At 28.3% G+C, this 24,091-nt stretch overlaps 1 protein-coding gene, 1 long non-coding RNA gene and 1 other non-coding gene across 5 annotated transcripts in view; 1 reads left to right on the plus strand and 2 right to left on the minus strand.

The window, feature by feature from the left end:
* Positions 1-11,779: 11,779 nt before the first annotated feature.
* On the minus strand, positions 11,780-11,851 carry trnaq-cug (transfer RNA glutamine (anticodon CUG)). The gene has a single exon. It is a non-coding gene; the product is annotated as a tRNA-Gln (tRNA).
* A 933-nt stretch (positions 11,852-12,784) lies between these two features.
* Positions 12,785-16,321, minus strand: LOC136075215 (uncharacterized). 3 transcript variants are annotated; one of them, XR_010635747.1, is made up of 5 exons: positions 15,015-15,200; positions 14,335-14,429; positions 13,546-13,686; positions 13,200-13,253; positions 12,785-13,114 (listed from the first exon to the last, which is right to left on the minus strand). It is a non-coding gene; the product is annotated as an uncharacterized LOC136075215 (long non-coding RNA). The 3 variants fall into 3 exon arrangements; XR_010635748.1 differs by lacking the exon at positions 15,015-15,200 and adding an exon at positions 15,212-16,321 and having other exon boundaries at positions 13,200-13,686; XR_010635746.1 differs by having other exon boundaries at positions 13,200-13,686; positions 15,015-15,204.
* A 5,238-nt stretch (positions 16,322-21,559) lies between these two features.
* The window catches only part of LOC100202672 (DNA polymerase delta subunit 3), a 54,127-nt gene continuing 51,595 nt past the window's right edge, over positions 21,560-24,091 (plus strand). The window contains exons 1-3 of the mRNA XM_065787702.1: positions 21,560-21,627; positions 21,721-21,816; positions 22,989-23,074. Coding sequence (XP_065643774.1) covers positions 23,003-23,074 — 72 coding nt within the window. The 5' untranslated portion in view covers positions 21,560-21,627; positions 21,721-21,816; positions 22,989-23,002. The remainder of the gene's footprint in view (positions 21,628-21,720; positions 21,817-22,988; positions 23,075-24,091) is intronic.

Here is a 24,091-nt window from a genome sequence, read left to right on the forward strand (position 1 = left end):
TGGTCTCTTTCTATATTAATGTTGTTGATCATAAGCTGGGGAAGCTGAAGTGGTAAATTAACAGAGTTAGATGGTTTGTGAAATAAAAAATTTTTTTTTTTGAGGATGTTTAAGGAAATTTTATAAGCTTTGAACCACTCGTTTAAGTTTTGCAGCTCGTGATTAACTGTATAAAATATTGTTTTTATATTTGAGTGAGTAAAGAAAATATTCGAAAAATTAAGAATGTTTTAAGTTAAGTAGATATTGTTCACATAAAATAAAAATAGTTAAGTTGGGTTACACCACAACTAATTGTTTGTAACCGTGCACATGCTGAGTTGCACAACACTTTTTGTTTCCTGTTATTTAGGTAACATCTGAACCATTTTAGATTGTTGTTTGTTGATTTATAACATTCATGACATAGTTATTTATTATTTATAACATGATATATAAATATTCAATTTATTGAATATTTATTGATGATATATAAATATTCAATTTATTGTTTATTATTTATAACATTCATAACATAGTTATTTATTATTTATAACATGATATATAAATATTCAATTTTTTGACTAATTCAAAATATTGCATGATATGTTGAATGGTTCTTGCGAAAACCAAACTGTTTGCTATACAGAATATTATTTATTTCAAGATAGTTATATAATCTATTATCCATAATACGTTCGAGAAGCTTTGAAAAGCAAGAAAGTATGTAAATAGACCTATAGTTGGATGCTAAAGAGTCGGCGTCATTTTTATAAAGAGGGACTACTCTTGCTACTCTCTATTTTTAATTGATCAGGAAAAACACCAGTTTTCAAGGATAAATTGAATATTGTTACTGTATTACATGAATACTGATTTCAAAACAATTGCATTGGTTTTGTCGATGTCTGGACTTTTGTTGGTTTTTAGTAAATTTAAGGCTGTTCGAAATTCATCCGGGGATATTTCAAACTCATTCATAACTGAGTATGTTTTTTTTAAAAAAGAGTTGAACGTTTTTCTTCCCGGAATTATTTTTTCGGCTTAATTTTTACCAACGTTTAAAAAGAATTCATTATCAGCAATTTTGTCTCTTTTATATCATATCAGCAATTTTGTCTCTTTCATATCATATCATATCTCTTTCATATCATATCAGTCTCTTTCATATCATATCAGCATATTATCATATCAGCAATTTTGTCTCTTTCATCTGTGTTCATTTTTGTTTGTAAACGCTTTGGAAAAATATTGTTTATGTTTTTGTTTCTTTTTTCCAGTTACTTCTTTTACTATATCTCATTTTTTTCTAGCATTTTCTATTGAAAATTCGAGCAGATTGGAGTAATAGTTTTTTTTTCGTTGTTTTTTAATTTTTCATAAGAATTTTTGTATTCTTTTTATTTATTTCATTATTTTAAGTCTTTTTTAAAAAAAATTATCTTAGAGCTTTTGCTTTTTTTTTGAAGATTTTTTAAGCCCTTTTGTCATCCAAGGGTTACGCAGATTTTAAGAGTGAATTGTTTTCTTGGTCTTTGGAAAAGCTTTTTCGTATTGTTTTAAAAATTAGCGTATAAAAAGATCATAAGCATTACTTGCATCGTTGCACTCAGCTATGAGTTCCCAATTGGTTTTCGTGTATCCAATTGCGAAATTTTTAAATAGAATTGTTGTTTATTTGTCTGACGTAGGTGGTAAAGGAAATATTACTTTCAATGGTTAAGCGATTGGTTATCAGAAAATTTGGAAAATGGTCATTTATATCGGATTTTATGATACCACATTCGAATTTACAAATCATTTGGTTATCAGTTATAATATTGCCAACGATTGAAGAAGTCAAAGGAGTTACACGCGTCGGTTTGTTTATTAGCGGTAAAACGCTGTGCTGAAGAAGTGTATTTACAAAGCGCCTGACATTGGAATCGCAATTTGTATTTAAAAGGCTTATGTTAAAGTCACCTGTTGAGTAAATATTTTTTACTTGAGTCAGCTAATATGCGTTCCAGGTGTTTTTGAAATAGTTCGAAATTGCCGTTGGTCTGTATAGAGCAGTAATGAAAGTATTTTTAGCTTTTAGATTGATTATTTCAATTGTTAACGACTCGCAATCTGCATTATTTATGCTAAAGTTTTCTATCTTTTAGAAAATAAAAGAATCTAAAACAAAAATACACACTCTTCTACCGATGCCTTTTTCCTTGTGATGATTTTCCTTTTCCATTTTTCCTTGTGAAAAATATTTTGTTGACTAAGAAATATTTCTGTTGAATGATCAGGTCTGTGAATTATGAAAATACGAAAAAAATAAAAGTTATAATTTTGCGGTATCATGAAATAAATGTTTATAGCGAAAAAATCCAGACCGAAGATTCTTTCAAAAAAAAAAATAAATAAACGAACGGCAATTACGACGAAGAACTTATCGAAATCTATTCTTTTATTACAATGCATTTTTTTTTAATAAAAGCAAAATTTTATAAAAGTAAAAATTTCTACAAAACATTAAAAATTATTTATTTTATATTTTAAAAAAATACAAAAATGATTTTTTTAAATAAATATGAAAAAAATGAAAATGATAATTTTTGCGCTATCATAAAATAATTTAGATTTTTAGATTATTAGTTTTCCCATACCTGACGGCAACATTCTCACCGTTTTGAAATCTTGCTCGATTTCTTGTTCCAGTCCGATGAGCTTTAACTCCATTCACTCCTAATTTATTAGATAGAAATGATTAAACTTTCTCTTCGGTTTCAGTTCAAGTTTTTTTCTGGTATTCCGTCAATTCGCAAATTTTTTTTTCGGGATCTATCTTCGATATTTCTGTATTTTTCGTTTTTATTTTCCGCTAGAGTGTTTTCCTTTTCAAAGCATTCATCATTTTGTGGAGAAAGAAAATCACTCAGAATACGATCAAAGTCCAATGACAAAAACACGTAATTAAGCGTGTATCATTTTAATTAGGGGTCGTCCATAAAGTACGTACGCCAAAAATTTTGAAATTTGACCCCCCCTCCCCCTGTTGCCATGCGTACTTTTATGTCCCCACCCCCCTTTAAAGTACGTACGTTTCTCAATTACCCCCCCCCCCTTATATATCCCCCCCCCCATCCCTCCTTTATTTTTTTTTCTCAATAAAAAAGTTTATTTTAAAAAAAATGGAGGGTACCTTAGATACTATATACGACCCCAAAGCTCTTTGTTTGCGCATTTTAAAAACGTCTTTAAGTATATATGCAAATAATAATTTAAATAAATTTAAAATACTTAATAGGTAATTATGTATTTGGGCGAGAGGTGCCAGGTTCGATTCCCGGCGATATCCATGTAAACCTTTTTTTTGTTTTATTAACGAATCAAATGTAAATAAACTATACTGAAGGCGGACGTTTTTTTCAGGCACCCCTCTTTAGTAAGTAAAAATTGGGTCTTACGTGAGATCAGTAATATTGAAAACAAAGGGTAAAACCCAGTGGGAGGGGGCAACAGCAAATTTTGTGCCCTTTTGCTAATTTAAGAAGCTTTTTATTTTAGCAAAATCTAGCGGTCAAATTTGGAAGATTTTGAGACGCCATTGACACGTTTTTTTTGGAGGTGACTCCGTCCCATCAACCACGGCCCTCAGGTCTTAGTCAGGGCCAGTATATAAGGGGTGGCATGTGTGCATGGGCCCCCTCACGATTTTTTGATGTTCCAGATAGAACACTTTCACACATCGTGCAAACTTAAGTTTGATAATATGCCAAATGAGGTGGCCTTGCAAAAAATTTGGATGGCGGAGGCCTGGGAACAAAAAGCCCTAAAGCGTTTGCCTCCCCCCTTCCCTGCCCAAACGTGAGGGAAATAAGTAGCAAAATTTTTAACTTTAACATCTAAAACTAAATTTAAATTTATCGACAGATTTTAATTTTTGTAGAAAAATATTGTAAATTACAAAAAAGTTATGATCATGCAAAATTTACACCCCTCTCATTTTGGGGGTCGGGAGGGTAAGCGTTTTAAGGCTTTTTGTTCACAGGCCTGCGCCATCCCGATATTTTGCAAGACATCCTCATTTGGCATAGGTATAAACAAACTTAAGTTATGAGTTTGCACGATGTGTGAAAGTGTCCTATCTGGAACATCAAAAAATTCTGAGGGCGCCCATACATGCGTGTGCATAGAGGAAAACTATACCCTTTACTCCATATACCATACATCTTTTTATGTTGGCAAACTAGAATCTTTAGTCAGAATGTAACTTTTCTATTGATTAGCAGGTTAATTTTGATAAATTAGAAAATCGAAGTACGTACTTTTAAATTAAACCCTCCCCCCCCCCCTCCCATACGCTTTCGTACGCTTTTTGAAGACCTCCCCCCTCCTCCCTATGAGCGTACGTACTTTATGGACGACCCCTTAAGTTATGCGAATTTTGTTTTAATTATTCCATCTTTATAAAGCTTGTTATTGACAGCGTGCTCGTAAGCTAAAAAATAATAAAATTATAGTTTAGAATTAAAAAAAGTTTTAAATGGATATAGAAATGACAAGGTATATGTTAATTCTAAAGTTTTATATATCGTTGTAAGGATTTTTCCAGTTTGTATAAGTTTTTTATTCTTATTTGTCAATAAGCGCAACTTACACAAAAATTTACACTAATTGTCAATAATATTGACATAACTTATATGTCAATATATTAATATTGACATATAATTTATAGTATACTATATATATCATTATGCTATATCGTCACGATTATAGCACAATCGCCTAACTCATTTTTTCTTGTTTTGAGAAAACTAAAAAAAACTGAATAACTTCGGTATTTCTTTTGCTACGTCACTTTGGTTTATTTTGCGGCATCTTAAAACTTAGATGCTTTCATATATTACTTTAAAAGTGATTTGTGTATTTCCCTTTGATACACAATAGGATATAGGCGATTGGTATCCTAAGAAAATGACTTCGGAAAATGACTTAGACAATAAAACAAGTTCTTAATATAATTTAGGCGATTGTGATTTTATGAAAACAATTAAAAAATCATAATTGAAAGAGTTTTTAACATGTGAATACAGTATAAATTGTACTACATAATAATACATTTACAAGAAAAAAAATGATCGATGAAAGTTTTTTTTCAAAAAACACAATTCTTTTTCATGTTAATAACAAAAATATAATTTTATAGTAACATTAACACACAAAAACAGTTTTTATTTGATTAGTATGTAATAACATTAATGAAACATTTTAAGTATTTAAGATAACTTTTCAAATTATTCAAATATTATATTGTAAGGTAACTTTTCTAGTTGCGGTATTGAATAATTATTGCTCAAAGTTCATTGAAATGAAAGTGCATCATAAAATGCATGTACATCTTTGGGTAAGATAGTTTTCATGCTTTGAAGATCATCAAACTTTCTTTTACTGATAGGCCTACAGTTAGTGTACAAAGGGAGCCATTCAACTGTGTTCTGGGTGCTCCTACAACAAGTGGGTAATGAGTTCCACTCATTGGAGCCTCTGAAAAATTAGTACTCCACTTTTCCATCAGGGTGGTACCACAGCATGCTAACCTTGCTTACTGTGGGATCATCAACTTTTTTACCTGGTCTAATGGTGGTAAAGTAGGTCTCTTTTAATTTGGCAAAGTCACTAAAGTCCATCTGATTCACATTATATGGCTTGGGGTTTCGCCTGGAAAAAGTTAAACTGGTATGCAAACTACAGACGTGCTGAGCCGAGGTTGTTTGAAGATCAAACGCAACCAAATTGCTATGAATGAAAACTCCCCAATCATTTTGCAAGAGATGTTGGACATTAATTAATTATTAATTATACGGTTGGACATTAATGGCGTTTCTCGGGATGTGTTAATCGACTCAGGATGTACCTGCTGCATCATTTATAAAAAATGTGCGCCAAAAATTACGAAGAAAATAGTTAGCGCGGTAACTGTCAATGGACAACAACAACAGTGCGAAGACGTTAGCCGAACTAGAATTGTCACACCTAACGGAAATGAAGTTTTTGTGGAAGCACTTGTAGTTGACTTCAAACCCCTTTGTTATTGTTTTTTGATGGGTATGGATGGAATAGTGGCTTTTGGTGGAGTATCAAAATCTGCAACTTGTGATTTTGTAATATGGGAAGAAAACGAATCATGTTTACTTGGACTAAGACGTGATATTTCAAAAGATGTCAGTAATACGAATATTATACGAATATAATAGCTCGGGATTTCACAGCTTCGTTTGAGAAACAAAATCGAGAATAAATAATTGCGTGGAAATGGAATAATAATTCTCAACCTGAAACTCTAGTAAATAAGATTGCTGAATACACTATCCCTGTTGGCATAAAACACGATTACGAAAAAGAAATTGAAGGGCGGATAGAGAAAAAATGGCTACAAAAGTACGATTTGAAGAAACACGGTCCAATAAAGGGTTTGGTTCCTCTCATGGCAGTGGTGCAGCGAAACAAAGGAAATGTAAGACCAGTATTAGACTTCAGGGAGCTGAACACGTTTATTGAAGCATTCACTGCGAACACAGATGCGTGTGCTGACAAACTTCAAGACTAGAGACGGTTTGGAGAATATGTTTCAATAATTGATTTATCTTCAGCTTATATGCAACTAAAAATCGATGAAAACTCTGGACTTACCAAACTGTTGTGTTCCGTGGACAAAGATTTTGTTTAACACGTTTATGATTCGAACTAAACGTTGGGCCAGTCATAACGAAAGCGGTATTGGACAAAGTGCTATCGCAAGATGAAACAATCTGGAAAGGAACGTCATCATACATTGATGATATTTTTATTAATGAAGACATAGTACCTGTTTGTCGCATACAGGATCATTTGGAAATCTATGGGCTTAATTGTAAGCCGGCGGTCCGCGTATCCGATGGAGCAAGAGTTCTTGGTTTACAAGTCAGAATGGAAAACAAAAAGTTGTGTTGGAGAAGAGATAACGATTTTTGTGAAATTCCGAATTCGCTAACAAGATGTAATATCATTTTTTTGTGCGGAAGAATGGCAGGAAATCTTCCAGTTTGTGGTTAGTTGCGTGTAGCATTGTCGTATGTTAAAAGAACAGCAAACGCCCTGACAAAAACGTCAAGCAACAATTTGGGTAGATGCTACTTCAATAGTACTAGGCGCAATATAATCGAAGACGCATGCTGGTTAAGAAAACAGACACAGCACATATAAACATGTCCGAACTTGATGCAGTAATTAAAGAACTAAATATGGGCCTTAACTCGAAAATGAAAGTTTTGCACATCTGCATCGATTCCAAAGCGGTATTCCATTGGGTTACCGACACACTCACGGAAAAATCCAGATTGATGACAAAAGCCTCAAACGAAATGCTGTGAAGAAGAATACTCAAGAATATTGCAAATATAGTGGAAGAATACCAACTCAAAGTAGATATTAAGCTTATGGCTTCGGAGTTTAACCTGGCCGATGCCCTTACTAGAATGTCTAATAGTTGGTTAAAATTGGTTAATAAACCTTCTGAAATGGCAGCAAGCGTCATAATTAGTACTTTGCTATCTTCCAGATATCAAAGTACTAGTTATGCCGCTGGACATTATGGCGTGAAGAAAACGTTGTACTTCGTTCGTAAAATTGACCCGTCAGTGAGCAAGGAAGAAGTACTACTGAAAAGAATACCGACTGAAAATTACAAAATTTTTATACCTACTTTATGACTCCTTAAATTAAAAATTTTGGCGCTCCTATTACGTAAATGTATACCGTATGCGTTGCCTTTTCGGCACCCCAAGTGGTAGAAACAACCTTTACTCCTTAACTTACTTGAAACTTACTACTGACCTCATTTCATTTTTTAATCTTTTATATTTGTCCCATTCAATAATTTTTTTGTCTCATTCAATGAGTAGTTCTAAATAAATGGGATAAATGACCAGGACTAATAAATCGTTCTTTTTACAAAAAGTACATAATAGATATTGCAAGAGTTAATTGTCATCAAACTGTTTTCAATATGTAAGTTAAGCAACATTATGAAATTAAAAAGAGCAGTTCACGAAAACTGTCCCATTCATTAAGGTACCCCCTATATAGGTCACACAAAAGCTTCATTTATTCAGTTAAAAAAAAGTGCAAACAACTTCGTCAATTATCGGCCACATTTTTATAAGAAATACCCATTGCAGAAATTAAGTATATATCACATATATACTTAAGTTAATTTTAGTTTATAATTTTTAGATAAATAAAAGCTCTTTCAATTTAAGTAAGGATTAATGTAACTATCGCAACATTAAATTAAATGCAGGTAATGGAGATTTCACCAAATAATGGCTTGTGTTTTATATCAAATACTGGCAAATGCCTTAATCATTTATTGGCCAATGATCCGTAAATGGGAAACACATCAAACAGAATAATAGAGCACTGGAAATTTATTTATTATAATGCAATTATTTAGAAATAAAACAAAACTAAAAAATCAATCAAGATAATTTATTCAGTTTAACTCATTATATGCTTAGTGCAGGTAATGAACCCCAAAAAAAAGTTAAAAAAACTTATTGCTAAATATCATCATTTTCCTTCTTCAATATCTTTTCAATATCTTCAATATTTTGATTCTTCAATAGAGGTTGATTTTTTCAAATTTGATATCTCAGCTAAATTCTTTTTATAGTTCACAGTTTTCCTTTTTTTTCTTTTAAAACCTTTTGTTATTCAACTTTTCTCTTTTCACAAGCTACTTTTGCAGCTGTCTTCAAGCTTCGTGTTGTAAGACTGTAATGTGAAAAAAAACAACTGTAAAATAGAGTTTTTGAGTTAATCTTCTTTTGTTTAATTTGTAGTAAAGGGTAAGTGAAAATATTGGAGTCTTTGTCTAATAGACTAGATGAACCATTAAATGGAAATGAAAACTTGAGTTCTATTGATATGTGAGAGGCTATTTTTTATTATTTAAAAGAATTCAAAAAAATACTTGCAATTTGAAACCATGAAGCACCAATGAATTATCAAAAAAAATTTTTTTAACTAATGTTGATTTATTAACTTTTACTTCTTCAAAACTTATATTTGTACTAATATCCACAGTATTGTCTCGAATAGAAAAATCAATTGAATCATTTTTTACTACAGGTTGAGTTCTTGCATTGTTATGATGTCATATTGTTACGCTTTAGAAAATAAACCAAATAACTTAGAATATGAAACTGTATCCCCTGGGTAGTTTTATTCATCATTGTTTGACAGACATCAGAATACATATTTTTTAGTGGCTTAAAAACTGTGCTGACCAAAGGCTGAAACCAGTTGCGGATGTGAACTGGAAGTTTTACATCTCATGTCTTTCTAGAACTAAAATCTGTGGCCTTGTAGAACTAATATACGAAAAAAAATATTTTTTCAAACCGTAACATAGCAAAACCTTGTTTAGTCCCGCAAGAAACACTCAATGTTTCTCCTTCGCTATTATGAGGTGGTATGACCGGCTGCATTTATGCAACAACACGTTTTGGTATATGATCTAGTTGTAACCCTGTTTCATCCATATTCCGAATGCATTTTAGTTTGTTAGATAAGTTCTCATTTTGTATCAGTCTCTCCAAAGATGTGAAATATTTTGAAATTTTCCCCCTGTCTATATATATTTGTGGCAAAGAATATGTTGGTTCTGAACAACGAAGACTTGCACAACCATGCCTCTTTTTAAGTAGTTGCTACCAGTTTTCAAGATTTTTAAAATTTAATCTTTTTTTTTTTTTTTTGCTAACTTAGCAGCATAATTAATAAATGTTATTTTCAAAAACCAATTCCCATTTGGGCACAATTGCCAGCATAATATTTTTTTCAAGATCACCTTTAATTGGCTTTTTCCCTCTTATTTTAGATTTTCCATAAATAGTGGCCTGCATTGTTGAACGTTGCATTGTTGAACGTTGCATTGTTGAACGTAGAACTTTTTTATACTTCCTTTTTGCTGAGACATACCATTTATTACTAGTTTCATATTAGAATCTGAATTGTCTTAAATAGTGGCATTTAATTATAGCATGCATTTTTTAAATTATACTTGAAGTTGGTTTAATGATAACATTTGACTTTGAATTTTTCAGTATGTTTTAACTTTTTTGTTTTTGCGTATTTAATACTATTTTCAACTAAAAACAAAAATAGTAATTATAGAAACAAGTCTACAAACATATGTAAATAAAATAAATCAAAAAAGATATATTGATTACTTTTTTTTTTACCTTTAACGCAACATTCCAATTTTCATTCAGTATGTATAAAACAAGTTAATTTAAGTCAAATTTAGATGTTGCTTACCAGTTAACAACCTTAATTTAACTTTTTTCACACAAGTTATGTGTCAAATTTTATCACACTTAGTTATTTATTATGTCGCATGAATTATAACTAAGTTGAGAAAATCTTGTTTTAAATTTTTAGAAAAAATATTTTAGTTAAATACTTTTATTAGAACTGTTATCCAATCGATACTATTTATTAGCTATAGCCAGTAAGTGGATTATATAACCGTCCAGATAATGGTATATCAGGAAAGGTTTAGTTTAGTTCAGTTAAAACATTCTGTGAAGCATAACTTTGGTTTCAAAACACGGCGAAGTTACAATACACTTAATTAGGTTTACGACGGAAAAACTTTTGTAAACAATTTTTAAAGCTTTTCAACATTCACATAATTTAAAAATAAAACTTTCGCATGATTAGTATAAATTAAGTGCAGACTTTGATCGTATTCTGAGTGATACTTTCTTGCGCTGACCTTGTTATGTTCGTAGACTTTAACAATTTTTTTATCGAAATGTTCTTCTTGAAAATTTGTAGATAGTTTTATGTCTTCAATATCTTTTACCAATATTTTAATTTGGTTAGCATTTTCTTTAAAATTTTGTTCAACTTTATCAAGCCGCTTATTGACGATTTTCGTGCTTGTACTTAAAATTTCGACAAATATTTTTTCTTGTTGTTTTAGCATCGCCTCTGTTTCTTTTCTATATTTCAATAACATTTCCGGTAGCATTTTTAAAATTTCTACAAGTGTAACTGCCATTTGTTATAACGTTTTAACGTACAATAAGTTTTTTTTTTCTTAACTTTTTTAAGTAAAATAAATTTTTTTTAAAAAACTGATAAAAACGCGTCTGCTATTCTTGAAAGCTTTATTGGCAGAAAAAAAAAAAAAAAGTTTTTCCGCGGTGCATTGAGATAAGACCTTTAAAACTTCTTGAGACACCTTAAAAAAAAAAGTTAAAAAAAAATCTTGGTCCTTGTCTAGCTTTAAAAATAGTGATGCCAAATAAAAAGTTATTGATGAATTTATTGGAGAATACTTTCGCCACACCCCCAACTGGGGGATGGCCCAGCGAATTTAGGAGGGTCTTTTTCAAGGATGTTAGGAATTTTTTTTTTTTAGTAAAACTAAAAAAAAATTCTTACACCGGCGTGGTTCGACCAGATCCCAGACGATAAACCGAAATTCGTTACCGATTATCTAGTTTCTAATTTTCATTCAATACTATTTCATAGTTGACTAGCTGAAAAGCTTTCAAAACTGTACTTGGAAAATTCATACCCCAAAGATTTCCACCCAGAAGGTTCCAGTCATAATCAATTCCCATCATATTTTTTGTTTAAAAAGCCAGTTGTTTCCTAATCCATACAGTAATTAAAAATTTTAATAATCATTAATGCAAAAATTCAAATAATGCTAACCTTCATAAAACGTTTCAAATTCATTGAAAAAACAGAGCTTTGAAAAACTTTTTTTAGGTCCCACCGAGATTTGAACTCGGATCGCAAGATTCAGAGTCTTGAGTGCTAACCATTACACCATGGAACCGCGTTGACATAGAAAATTATTTATTAAAATAAAAATTTTACATTTTTATCAAATACTTAAAAAAAAAGTTCGGTAGATGATTTTACATATTACATAGTTATTTAATTAAGTCATAACATATTTATATATTTATATAAGTTAGAATAAACTTATATAATCTATATTTATACAAGTTAGAGCATACTTATATAATTGTTTTATCTTGTATTGTAATTTTTTCCGTCGTCCAGCTACTTGCCTTACTCGCGACCTCATAATAAATTACAAGGTAAAGTCTTAAAAAAATAAAAGTAAAAAACGTTTTACAAAGATGTCCATTATATATAAATGTCCATGTATATAAATAACAAAACACCATAAAGTAGAATCCAACAATAATATAAACAATAAAACTAAAGAAAAAAAAAAAAAAAAAAAAAAATTAAACTACACGAAATAGTCCCTAGTATTGACTATCAAATTTAATTTTCCATTTTTAAAAATGTTTCTAATTTGATCTTTATGTTTGTCTTCTTTATCTTGTTGTTTTAGCATGAGTGACTCATTTGTAAATAATTTTTTAATTTTTCTATTAACTTTTGATGGAAAAATGTTTTGTTTTCATACTGGCATCTCATTCTGTTTAACAGGCCGTAAAACAGTTAAAGTAGGAACAAAAATTCCCAGTAGGCACAGCGACGTGACAAAAACGTGAATTTCACGTTATTTTGGCACGTGACATTTAGGTGACTTTTTGGTCCCTATGAAATGACCAATTCACGTGATTTATGGACGTGTTTTTCACGTTACTTTTGGCACGTGATATTTAGGTGACTTTTTGGTCCCCATGAAATGTTTAAAAGACGTGCTTTTTACGTTAATTTTGGCACGTAATATTTAAGCAATGCTTTATAAAAACGAAGTGTTTGGATTCGTGTAAAGAAAAAAAACTCATCGTCGAGGAAATATTTAATACGTATTAAATTACATGGTTTTATTAGTCAGTATATTAGTTCTTGACATAAACATTTTGTATTTGTAATAAAAGCTGCACTTTTGTTAAAATATCCTCCTTATATTTAATAAGTAATAAGTACAAAGTCATAGATCTGCAACTTACGAAGAGCACGCTTCGATCCACAAAGAGCGCACTTCAAACTTAATCTAACGAACCAGTCGATATATTCTCCCATAAAAGCACGCTTCAAACATAATCTAACGAATCAGTCGATTTTTTCTCCTATAAGAGTACGCATCAAACTTTATCTAATGAATCAGATTTAGCTGAAAAGAAACGAATAAAATCTTAAAAAATAATATGATTATTTAATAATTATCTTAAATCACAAACTTTTAAAACAAATCTTACTTGGTAAGTTGCCAACCATTTTGGCAACAAGACTTTCTAGTTGTTTTCTTTTATCTAAATCATTAAATAATTTTAAGAAAACAATACTACATACAATGTAGAAAAATAAAAAAAGTCATTTGCCTTCTACTTTTATACTCTTTTTGCTAAAAAATAAATAAGGATTTAATAAAAAAAGACATAACAAAAAATTCGACAGATAAATAAAAAAAAGATGTACAAAATAATAAATACAAGTCTAAAAAAATATTGTTTATCTATATATATCTATATCTAATATCTGTCTATAGATAAATATATATCTATATATAAAGTTAATAACTGATGCGCGTGATTAGAAAAAGACCTGTACTCATAACATCTGATTAAATAACTTGTTTTCTTTGTTTTCCATCTTCTTATATTTGCACTTGTTTCTTAACTTGTTCATACATTAACTCACTAGATGCAAAGGTGACAGCCCACGAAGTTGCTTTAAATGAGCAATCTACAAAGTTTTGAACATTAAATGTAATTTTAGAATGCACACAGAAAAATAACAATTTTTTAAAATGTAATAGTTACCACATAACCACACAACATTATAGTGGGGATTTTATATCATGATTTTCCTACCCATGGTGAGATTTTTATCTTGAGGCTCCTTTAGCTGTGGAAACATTCACCATGGCTAAGGAGCCTCATCTACCCCTAATTATATATAATATATTAAGTATAAAACTAAAAGCATGTATAATAAAGTATTGTCAAATTAGGTCACCAACAAATACCGAGAGCTGAAAATTCAACTCAGAATCAAGTTGCATTCTCCAACAAGATATGAACTAAATTAAATTCTTGCTACAGGGTGCAATCACAAAAAAAGAGGAAGAGAGGGAAAAGTGAATTTTCTCAAACTTTAAAAGTTAAAAGGTTATTGTGTCTAACTACAGAATGATATTCCTAGGCAATAACATAACAATACCATTGCATCTTCCTGGTCAATAATATTTTATACAGAACTTATCATTTGTCATGTAGCTTAATAAATTTAATATTAAATAAGTTATAAGAACTTATTTATTATTAAATTAATTACATCGACAAAATTGACAGTCTAAAATATTATATAATAGGGTAGAAAAAAAAAGTATACCTTGTGTTAGGGTTTGATCTTTTGCATGTTGAAATATGAGAATTATCTGCCATAACGTTACACAATTTTGAACTAAGCTTTGTAATATATTAAACCTAAATTGATAAAACTTAGATATAAAATAATATAATATGTTTAGATAAAATATTATTTGTGACATTTTATTTTTGTCAAAAATGCATTGCGATGTTATAAGATATCTTATACCCTGATTTTATTATTATAAAACTACAATGCAAAAAAATTATATTATTATAAAAGTATAATAAAAAGTAATTACAATAATGAATATATAAACTACATATTTTATATAATCATTATATTTAAAAAATTTTGAAAATTGTTTGCGGAAAATATCCTGAAAAAATTCAGAATATTTTCCCCATAATTTTTCCCTTTATTTTGCATTCAGCCAAGTTGATGACAATAATATATACTTTAACTTGCATTTATGGAAAACTTTTCGGATATTTGGAAAAAGATAAATTTCAGAAAAATATTTGGTATTCCGAGAATATCCCAAAAAAATAATCCCTGAAACTCAATTATAAAAAAATAGGAAATAAAGAATATCTTTCCAAGTTTCTAATCATAGGTTTTTATTGAGAATAAAAAAAGATCCAAAATACACAATATTTTGGAAACGTAACTTTCATGCTTCAATCAAGTAAAATTGTAACCTGGACGAGGGCACCTAAAATATACATGATTGAAACGTGAAGAAGGAAACCGGGTAAGAGCATGCATCAAACTTAATCTAATGAATAAGTCAATATTTTCTCCAATAATAGCTAGCGACACCAAATTTAGCTAAAAAGAAACAAATAAAAACTTAAATAATAATATGATTATTAAATAATTATCTTAAATCACATACTTTTAACACAAGTCTTACATGGTGAGTGGCCAACTGTTTTGGCAACAAGATTTTCTGGTGTTACTATTTCTTTAATCTAAATCATAAAACAATTTTTAAAAAAACCAATGCTATATTTGAGAGAAACTTGCTTTACATATCGGAAGGTTGTCAACATTGAAAAATAAGTATAATGCAGTTTCAAATACCATAGCATCATAATCATCTTTTTGTGGGGAAAACATTGAACAAATCCGCATTAATAACCTGTTTTATATTGTACATAATAACAATACCAATAGAAGTCATATAATATATACAATAATAGTTTCATAAATACAATTCAAATATGTATATTAATCATATAATATTTCAATAATATAATAAAATGAAATAAATAAGTATTAACCTTTTTTAACAAGTAAAGCACAAGATCAAGATGTCATATATTACAAAAAGATAAAGTATATAATAATAATATATACATATATCAATAATAAATAACATAACACGTTTGTTTATTGATATTATCTTGGATAAATTCTTTAACCTTGTTGATAAAAACCAAATAATAGAAGAAAATCTATTTTTGGTTTTTATCTAATCGACTCTTGAGCAATAATGTATGCAGAAGTTCTACAGACATTATTATTGCTCAAGAATCAAGAATAAGTTCTGCTAGAACTTATAATTTGTCCATGTAGCTTACTTAATTTGATATTAAATTTGTTATAACATAACTTATTTTGTACTAAATTAAGTAAGCAAAATGGACAAATTCGCCAGCCTAAAATATTATATCATAAAGTAGAAAAAAAGCATACCTTGTATTTGAGTTTAATCTTATTCGTGTGGCAAATAGGGACGCTTGATACTAATTTATTTAACTTAATTTGATGTAATTTGGATATTAGTTATTACAACTTAAAATATATTGGACTATTTAGTTTTGTTTTAAATGCATTGCGTTATAAGATATTATATAGACCACTTTCTTTTTTTTAATTATGATTAAACTACAATAAAAATTAATTATATCATAATAAAAGTAAAATAATTATAACTAATATAATGAATACAAAAACTATACTATAAAAAAATAAACAATATAATAAAAAATATAATTTTATATTTCTTATCACAGGTTTTTATTAAGAAAAAAAAAGTTCCGCTAGACGCGATATTTTGGCACGTAACTTTCACGTAACTTTCACGTAAAATAGTAACCTGGACGAAGTCACCTAAAATACACGTGATTGAAACGTGAATAAAACGTTGCGTGCCTACTGGGTTATATAAATGGGGGAGGGGAATCAATGCGGATTTAAGGGTCCCGAAATAGTTTTTTCTACCCCGGTTGCTACGGGCATATTTCAACGATTAAATTTTCTATCAACAAACAGCCAAAAAATCTCTGACCTGCCATTTTATCAAATCCAAAGAAAAAAATTTAAAATTGTTAGCATGAGGATATTTGGTATGGTAGAGCTGGTAAAAATATCTAAAACATAAAAAATGAGTGGCTGTACTTCAGCACATTCGTACATCATATAAGCAGAATTTCATTTTTTGTTTTACACTGTGGACAAAGTTTGTCTTTTCTAATCCTAAAATTGAGCATCTTTTGGTTGGTAGGCAATATGAAATACGCTGTTTTAAGAAAAATTTCGCTAGCTTTATTGTTGGTGTTTCTTTTATGAAGATTTATAAAAAAATGTTTCGAACCTTTTTCATTTAAATTTTTCATGCTTTCAAATTATAAACCTTATATTTTGGTTTTTATGTTGATTTATTTAATACATTATTTAAAGTTAAAACAGTTACATTTTTATATTCGTACTTTGTTTATCTTTTGGCTATATAAAAAGAAGCTTATTTATAATCATAATTTAGGAATTCGGTTAAAAGTTTGTGCTGCCATTTCCTCGGCAAAACTTTTGTAATATTTTCTAACTCGTTCTCAGTCAACCCTATGCTTTTATGGTGTTAAAAAACGTGGCTGAAACATTTTGTTACATCTGCTACTATTGCCATGTCGTTTTTAACGTTTTGTTTGGAGTTAAAAACTTTTCAGGCAACTTTTTAGTCATTGTGTTAAAAAAAAGAGGATGATTCAAAATCTCTTCAATTTCAATTAAAGATAAGACATATTTTTCTTTTAATTTATGCCAATTGACTAGTAACTGAGAGTAAAATTGGGGTAACATATTGATCTGAGTAGGGGTAGTTTCAAAAATGTATTTGCTTTGGTCGCATTTCTATGGTCGTTTAGGATGTGAACAATTACATCCTTCCAAGGTCCATCTGTATTTTTATTGTAAAATTTGCCTAGCCATTGTAATTGGACAGCCTTAGTTTGTTTACAATAAAAATTCTATATCTCATCTATTAATGAATATAATATGAGGTGTTCCACAAGAATCCATACTTGGTTCACTTGTTTTTGTAATATGCATCAATGATCTTCATAAATTATCAAACTTAACAACAGTAAAATTTGAAAATTTGTCTTTGTCTCATAGAGATATTAATATGCTTTTTACTAAAATGACAAATGAATTAAAGAAGTTTCTATTTGATTTAATTAAAATAGATTATCTCTAAATATTTAAAAAACTAAATATACCCTTTTTTATACACCTTCAAAAAAGCAGAAACTGCCTCATATCATATCAGACATTTTAGTTGATAATAAAATTAAAAGTTGCTCGGAGTACATATTAACGAAAGCTTATCCTGGAGAAATTATATTGATATTATCGGAATTCTCTATAAAGCAAGAAATTAAGTAAACACCAGTTAACACAATTATATTATTTATTTATACATTTTCATATAAACATTGCAAGTCTTATATGGGGAAGCACTCATAGAACAAAGTTAAAATCTTTTTTAACTTCATCAGAAACATGTAGCTTGCGTAATAAGTTTTAAAAATCTTTTTTCTCCCACGAAACATTTTTTTAAAGAAATAAATGTTTTAAATAAATGTATTTAATATTTTATGCTTTATGTTTAAATGTAGAGAAGATTTGTCGCCAAATGTATCACATAATCTTTATTGTTTGAAACCTAAAAATAATTATAATCTTCATATTATTAACAATCTTATTGCCCCATTTTGTCATAAAAGCAAAGTCCAGTTTTTTGTTTTTTACGGAGCTCTTTATCATTGGAACAAAATATTCTGGTCTTTATTTCTACCAAACTGACTTTTGATTCATTTAAAAAGAAACTAAAAAATATATATATATTTTTTTGAAAAATTTATGTGTTGTGACAAGTGTTGATTTTGTAATAAATAATGCGTACGTACGTAGTGGAGATATAGGGGGGGAATTAATGTTTAAAGCATGCGTACAAGGGAACAGTACCTTAAATATACTTTTGCCATTTTTTTTATTCTTCAAAATCTTTGTCTCCAACGTTTTGATCTGGAATTTCTTTCAAAGAAATCCAGTAGCTTCGCGCTTTTTTCACAATCCTGGGTCAGATCTTCACAATCCTGGGTCAGGTTGACATATTGAAAAACGGAACCAAATAAAAAAAAATTTCAATTTAGTTAAGCTTTTCATTTAACAAAAAAGAGTTTTTCATTTAAAAAGTTACTTATGCAGCAAAAGTTTTTAACTATAAGCTCATAACAAACACATATTATGCTCATAACATAAGCTCTTTTTCTCTTGATCAATTTTTATCAACTTAAAAATATATATATATAAATTACACTAAAATGTTAAGAGTAAAAATATAAATATGACGAAAACAAACTGGAAACCATTAAGCCAACTTCAAAAACAGATTTTACGCATAATTTATTACATCTGAAATATAAAGCCAACCAAAAACAGGTTAACATTCTTATCCCACTGAGTCATTATTTTACGAATTAAAAAGCTTGACATTTATATATACATTTTTATTTATAAGTTTTTAGGCCTTTGCAGTAGTGGTATAGAGGCCTCAACAAACCCATAACTGCAGTAGCATATATATCCCATAACTGCAGTAGCATATAATGTTTAAAGCATGCGTACAAATGAAAGGGGGTTCTAAAACAGTTGTTTTATTGCGTATGTAGGGTAATTTGGGGCAGTACATGATACTTAAGGATTAAAAATTAACTACACAGACCTGGAATAGAGCAAAAAATTAAACAAGTGTATAATAAAGCTTTTTTAGGATTTTAGTGGGAAAGATGAAACTTGTGTATATTTATACATATTTGTTTGAACATATTTGTTTTAAATGATGCAAAACCCTGTAAGTAAGACGTACACACGTATAACGGGTTTTCCATCCATTTTAAAATTAGATAAATATTAAATAAATAAATATATAAATAAAATCCTTTTTTTTCAATAAATATATAAACGTAAATTTGACCTAAGTTGTGTTGGAAATTTCCGGATATTTTGCTCAAAATTTCTGGCCATTTAAAAAAAATATTATTGCAATTAACTTATAGTTATTATATATAGTTTTTTAAAATTCATTTCTTTTTCAAAATGCGTTATATCTGCTATAGGTTAATATGCGTTTTATCATTGTAGAAATTTTTTAAATATTTCATCAAAAAATATAAATAATACCAAAAATATAAATAATATAAGACCCACAAGCGAAAAATTCACATCTTTTAGTCAAATATTTTAATCGATTCCGACCATAAAAGCTGTCATTTCAAAAAAAACATAAAGCCAAAACTTATCAGTTAGTTTATAAGTTTGAATTAAAAATTTCTGTATGATTTATGTTTGTTTTTTTTAAAAAATAAAAAGTTTTTATGTTATATGCGTTCTTTATTTATCTACTTATATGTTTAATTTCTTTAGCGACCGAGACATTATTTTAATAAAAATCATATTTTTGTTGATTTTGGAAAGTTTTAGTAAATGGACTTGTGCCCTTTTCAAAATGACAGATTTAATTTAGAAATCGCACATTTTTTTAAAATGCAATAAAAAGCCTTGTGATTAAGCTTACTGTGTTTAACATATTATATTACATAATTCTAGCTTTTACTTCTCTTAACTACCATGTAAAATACTCACAAAATACAAAACATAAAATCTTTTTTAGATTAACACGTTTTATTATTTTTGTTAAGTGTTTTAAAGAAACAAACATTTTTTATCTGTAAAGATAGCATACTAAGGTGACTTTTAGAGGGAGGGTGTGTGGGGGAAAGAGATGTTCCACAGCCACAAAGAAGGTGATTTCAAGTTTTAATCGCTTTTTTTACGAATTTTGTAGGGTATTTTATACAATTCAGTCTGGTAATTTTAGCTTTAAGGACATTTATTTAACTTATAAAGGACATTTTTTTTATTTTAAAAATGCTCTCGCTATGTTTAAATAAGTGCTTTTAAGACTTGAGTGAGACTCAAGTCTTAAAAGCACTTATTTAAACACAGCAGCGGAATTTATAACCTCAAAATCGATAGTTTTTTATTTTTATTGCTAACTATATTTTTAAATAGTTCAAGTTTAGTAAAATAAATTTTCTTTACTTTTTGTCATACATTATTCAATAACGTCTTTAAATCAAGAAAAAATCGAAAAATTTGTGGACTTTCAATAAAGTCTTTAGTAACTTGTAAGTCAACCTAATAGATATCAAAAAATGCCCCACCCCTTTTAGGAATGTGGGTGCAAGTTATGTTTAGCTTTAAACAAAGCTTGCTATGGCAATCTACATCAAGATGCTTAGCAAATTACAGAATAAAAAGGTTTTAGAAAATTTTGAAAACAATTATCATAATTTCTGCTTATAGTTATAATAAAGTGCTAAAAATTTTCTTTCTAAGATTTTTACGATATGCTTCACAATATTTAACATAAAATTGGCAATAACAATTGCATATATAAGACATTAAACTTTACTCATTAATTTTAAAATAACTTATCTTTTTTTGAAAATTTCCAAAATTTCCGGAAAAAAAAAGTAAAGTATTTTTTTTTTTTTTTTTATTAAAAAAAAAAAAAAAAAAAATACTTTACTTTTCCTTTACTAAGTACACAGTAAAGGAAAAGTAAAAGTACTTTTACTTACTAAGTCACAGTTAAATTTTTGTCATCAAGCAAAAAAAACATTCCGAAAAACAGGTATGCTTAGCAAGTTAACCTATAAACTAAATCCTTTTTAATAATCAAAGATAATCATTATTACTATCTCCAGACGGGATTAAAGAACTTTGTCTCATGTTCCCCGTTGTCTCATACTGCCCTAAAATTACAGATGGCCCATACGTATTTTATGAAAAAACTCAAAACGAAAACATGACACTTTGGGATCGTCGATAGAGTACGTACGCTCGGTGGGGGAGAGGAGATTTGCAAATAGCATTTATGGACGACCCTTTAGGCGGCATTTTTAAAATTAAAAGTTATTTTAAAAACGTAAAAAGCTTTACATTTATAAAAAAACATTACAAGTATGAATTGTAAATCTAAAGTTGTAGAGATAATTTATGAATCCGATGAGGCATTTTTAAAGCCTAATCCCTTAAATATGTGATGTCATTTAGAATGCTCTTCGACAAATAATCATTATTTTGCACAATTATAATGCACCGCCAAATTTACACAAGTGATCATTAAATATTGTCAATAAAAGTCAATTGGTAGTAATAACAATCAATATTAATTGCTAATACTAATAATAATATAGCGATAATATTAGAATAAAATTGATGTCATAAAAAATTTTGCCTTATAATTATTTTTCATTTGTGATATTTTTCTTAATTAAACTATGCGTTGAGCATGTTCTTTTATTATGTTTTTTAATTGCATTGATGAAAAATTTATTTTTTCAAATTTAATTTTTTACATTATTGTCTCTCTGCGCGACCAAGGCAATCATGGAAAATATCTTGGAAATACAGTTTATTTTTAATTTTTTGAAAATTTGTTAAGCAAAAGCCTAATTATTAAATATCATTTAAAACTCAGTTTAAACTAATAGTTGAATGTATAGTAAAAAAATTGTTGTTTTGAGCATTATAATTGAATCTTTAAGATACATTTGATGATCTGATTGTTGACAAGACCAATATTCTGATGATTTTCATATCAATGAGGCACAATGTTCCTCATTGATGACAATCCTAATTTTCAAGATTATAGAAAGAAATATACTTCCTAAAAAACACATACTCATATGTGCGTTTAATGATGCTGAGTCCCTAAAAGACAACAGTTTCAAATCTCTATTTGTTCTTAGTCTGTGGTATTAAGTAGCCTAAAAGTATTAAATGACTTATGATCTACAATGAAAAAAACAAAAAAATTCAAGAGATTTTATGAGTGTTTTTTAACCCAAAGTCCTAGAGACCTTTTCTTTTTTCTTTCTGATGTATTTGCCTACTATATATCTTTGCAAAAAAAAAAGGTCCTTAAAATTTTGATTACCAAATATATTTAATATATTATCATTTGTTTCCATCATCATAAATATGCGTTTTTTGAATTAGAAATATATATATATATATATATATATATATATATATATATATATATATATATATATATATATATATATATATATAAATATATATATTCATGTATATATATATATTCATGTATATATATATATATATATATATATATATACATTCATATATATATATATATGTATATATATATATATATGAATATATATATACACCACTGGAAGACGTGTATTTCAGGCAACCCCATTCAATAAGTCTGTAACCCTGCTAAAAGGGGATACCCGAAATACATGTTATAATACACATATTTAACAGTTTTACTCATTACATATTTTGTTTAGACTTGTAAAAACTCATGGAAGATTTAGAAGAAGATTCACTTTTGTTAGATAATATTGATGAATTTGTTAATGACCAAAATAGAATAGTAAGTAAAATCAAAGTATTTGTATTTTTGTGCGTGTATACAATAACATATATTTATTATATTTTTGTGTGTATACAAATATTTTTTCATGCATTTTCTGTGTATGATGTGAATATATATATAAAGCGTGCAAAGTTAACCTCAGCACTCAGCATATGTCAAGGATTTTGCCAAGGGCTTTGTAGTATTTTGATAAATTGAGAGATTATATTTTAGAGACTACAAATGTTTTAGAAAATTTTTTAAAAAAGTTATATTTTTATAATCATTAAATATAGATTTAGTAAAAAATTTATTAAACAACTTTTAGAAAGGATAGCTATTAACAAAACAATTTTTAGAAGCTATTAAAAAAAAACTGCAAATAAATTATTATTATTTAAACTCAATAACAGTTGAACAACTTTTTAAATATTTCCATTTAAATATTACATAAAAACCAAATATATTTCTAAATGTAATTAAAATAATTATGTAATAAAAATTATTTTTCATTCAATTTCATTAAAAAAATTATAAGAAATTAGTTCAGAACTTTAATTCAATTTTAAACTTTTCTGAGACAAGTACTGAGACAAGTATAATAAGTTTTGAATTTATTAAATTTTATTATTTTTTTATTTTTATTAATTTTAGTGTATAATTACCAAAACATAATAATATTGAGAAAAAACAAAAAAAATTTGTTGTTTTTGGATTATATTTCTGGTTGAGAAGTTAACAAATAACTCCGTGAATCTGCATAGTTTTTTCTGTTTTCTGGTTTGAATATCTAATTTGAATAATATATGTACATAGAGCAGAGTTTTTAAACAATAAAACAATTATATTGGGTTTTCCCCATTTATAAAAAAACATTCATGCTACATTAAGCATTTTTGTTCAACTTGAGACTTTAAAACAAGAATACCGCTTTTCTACTTTTTTTATTTTTATTTCCATTAAAATATTTCATTTTCAATCAACATAAAGTTTACCATGAAGTTTTTTTTTCGCTATTTCTAAAATTTAGAAATA

This window comes from Hydra vulgaris, chromosome 01 (genome assembly GCF_038396675.1).
Source record: "Hydra vulgaris chromosome 01, alternate assembly HydraT2T_AEP".
NCBI classification, from domain to species: Eukaryota; Metazoa; Cnidaria; class Hydrozoa; order Anthoathecata; family Hydridae; genus Hydra; species Hydra vulgaris.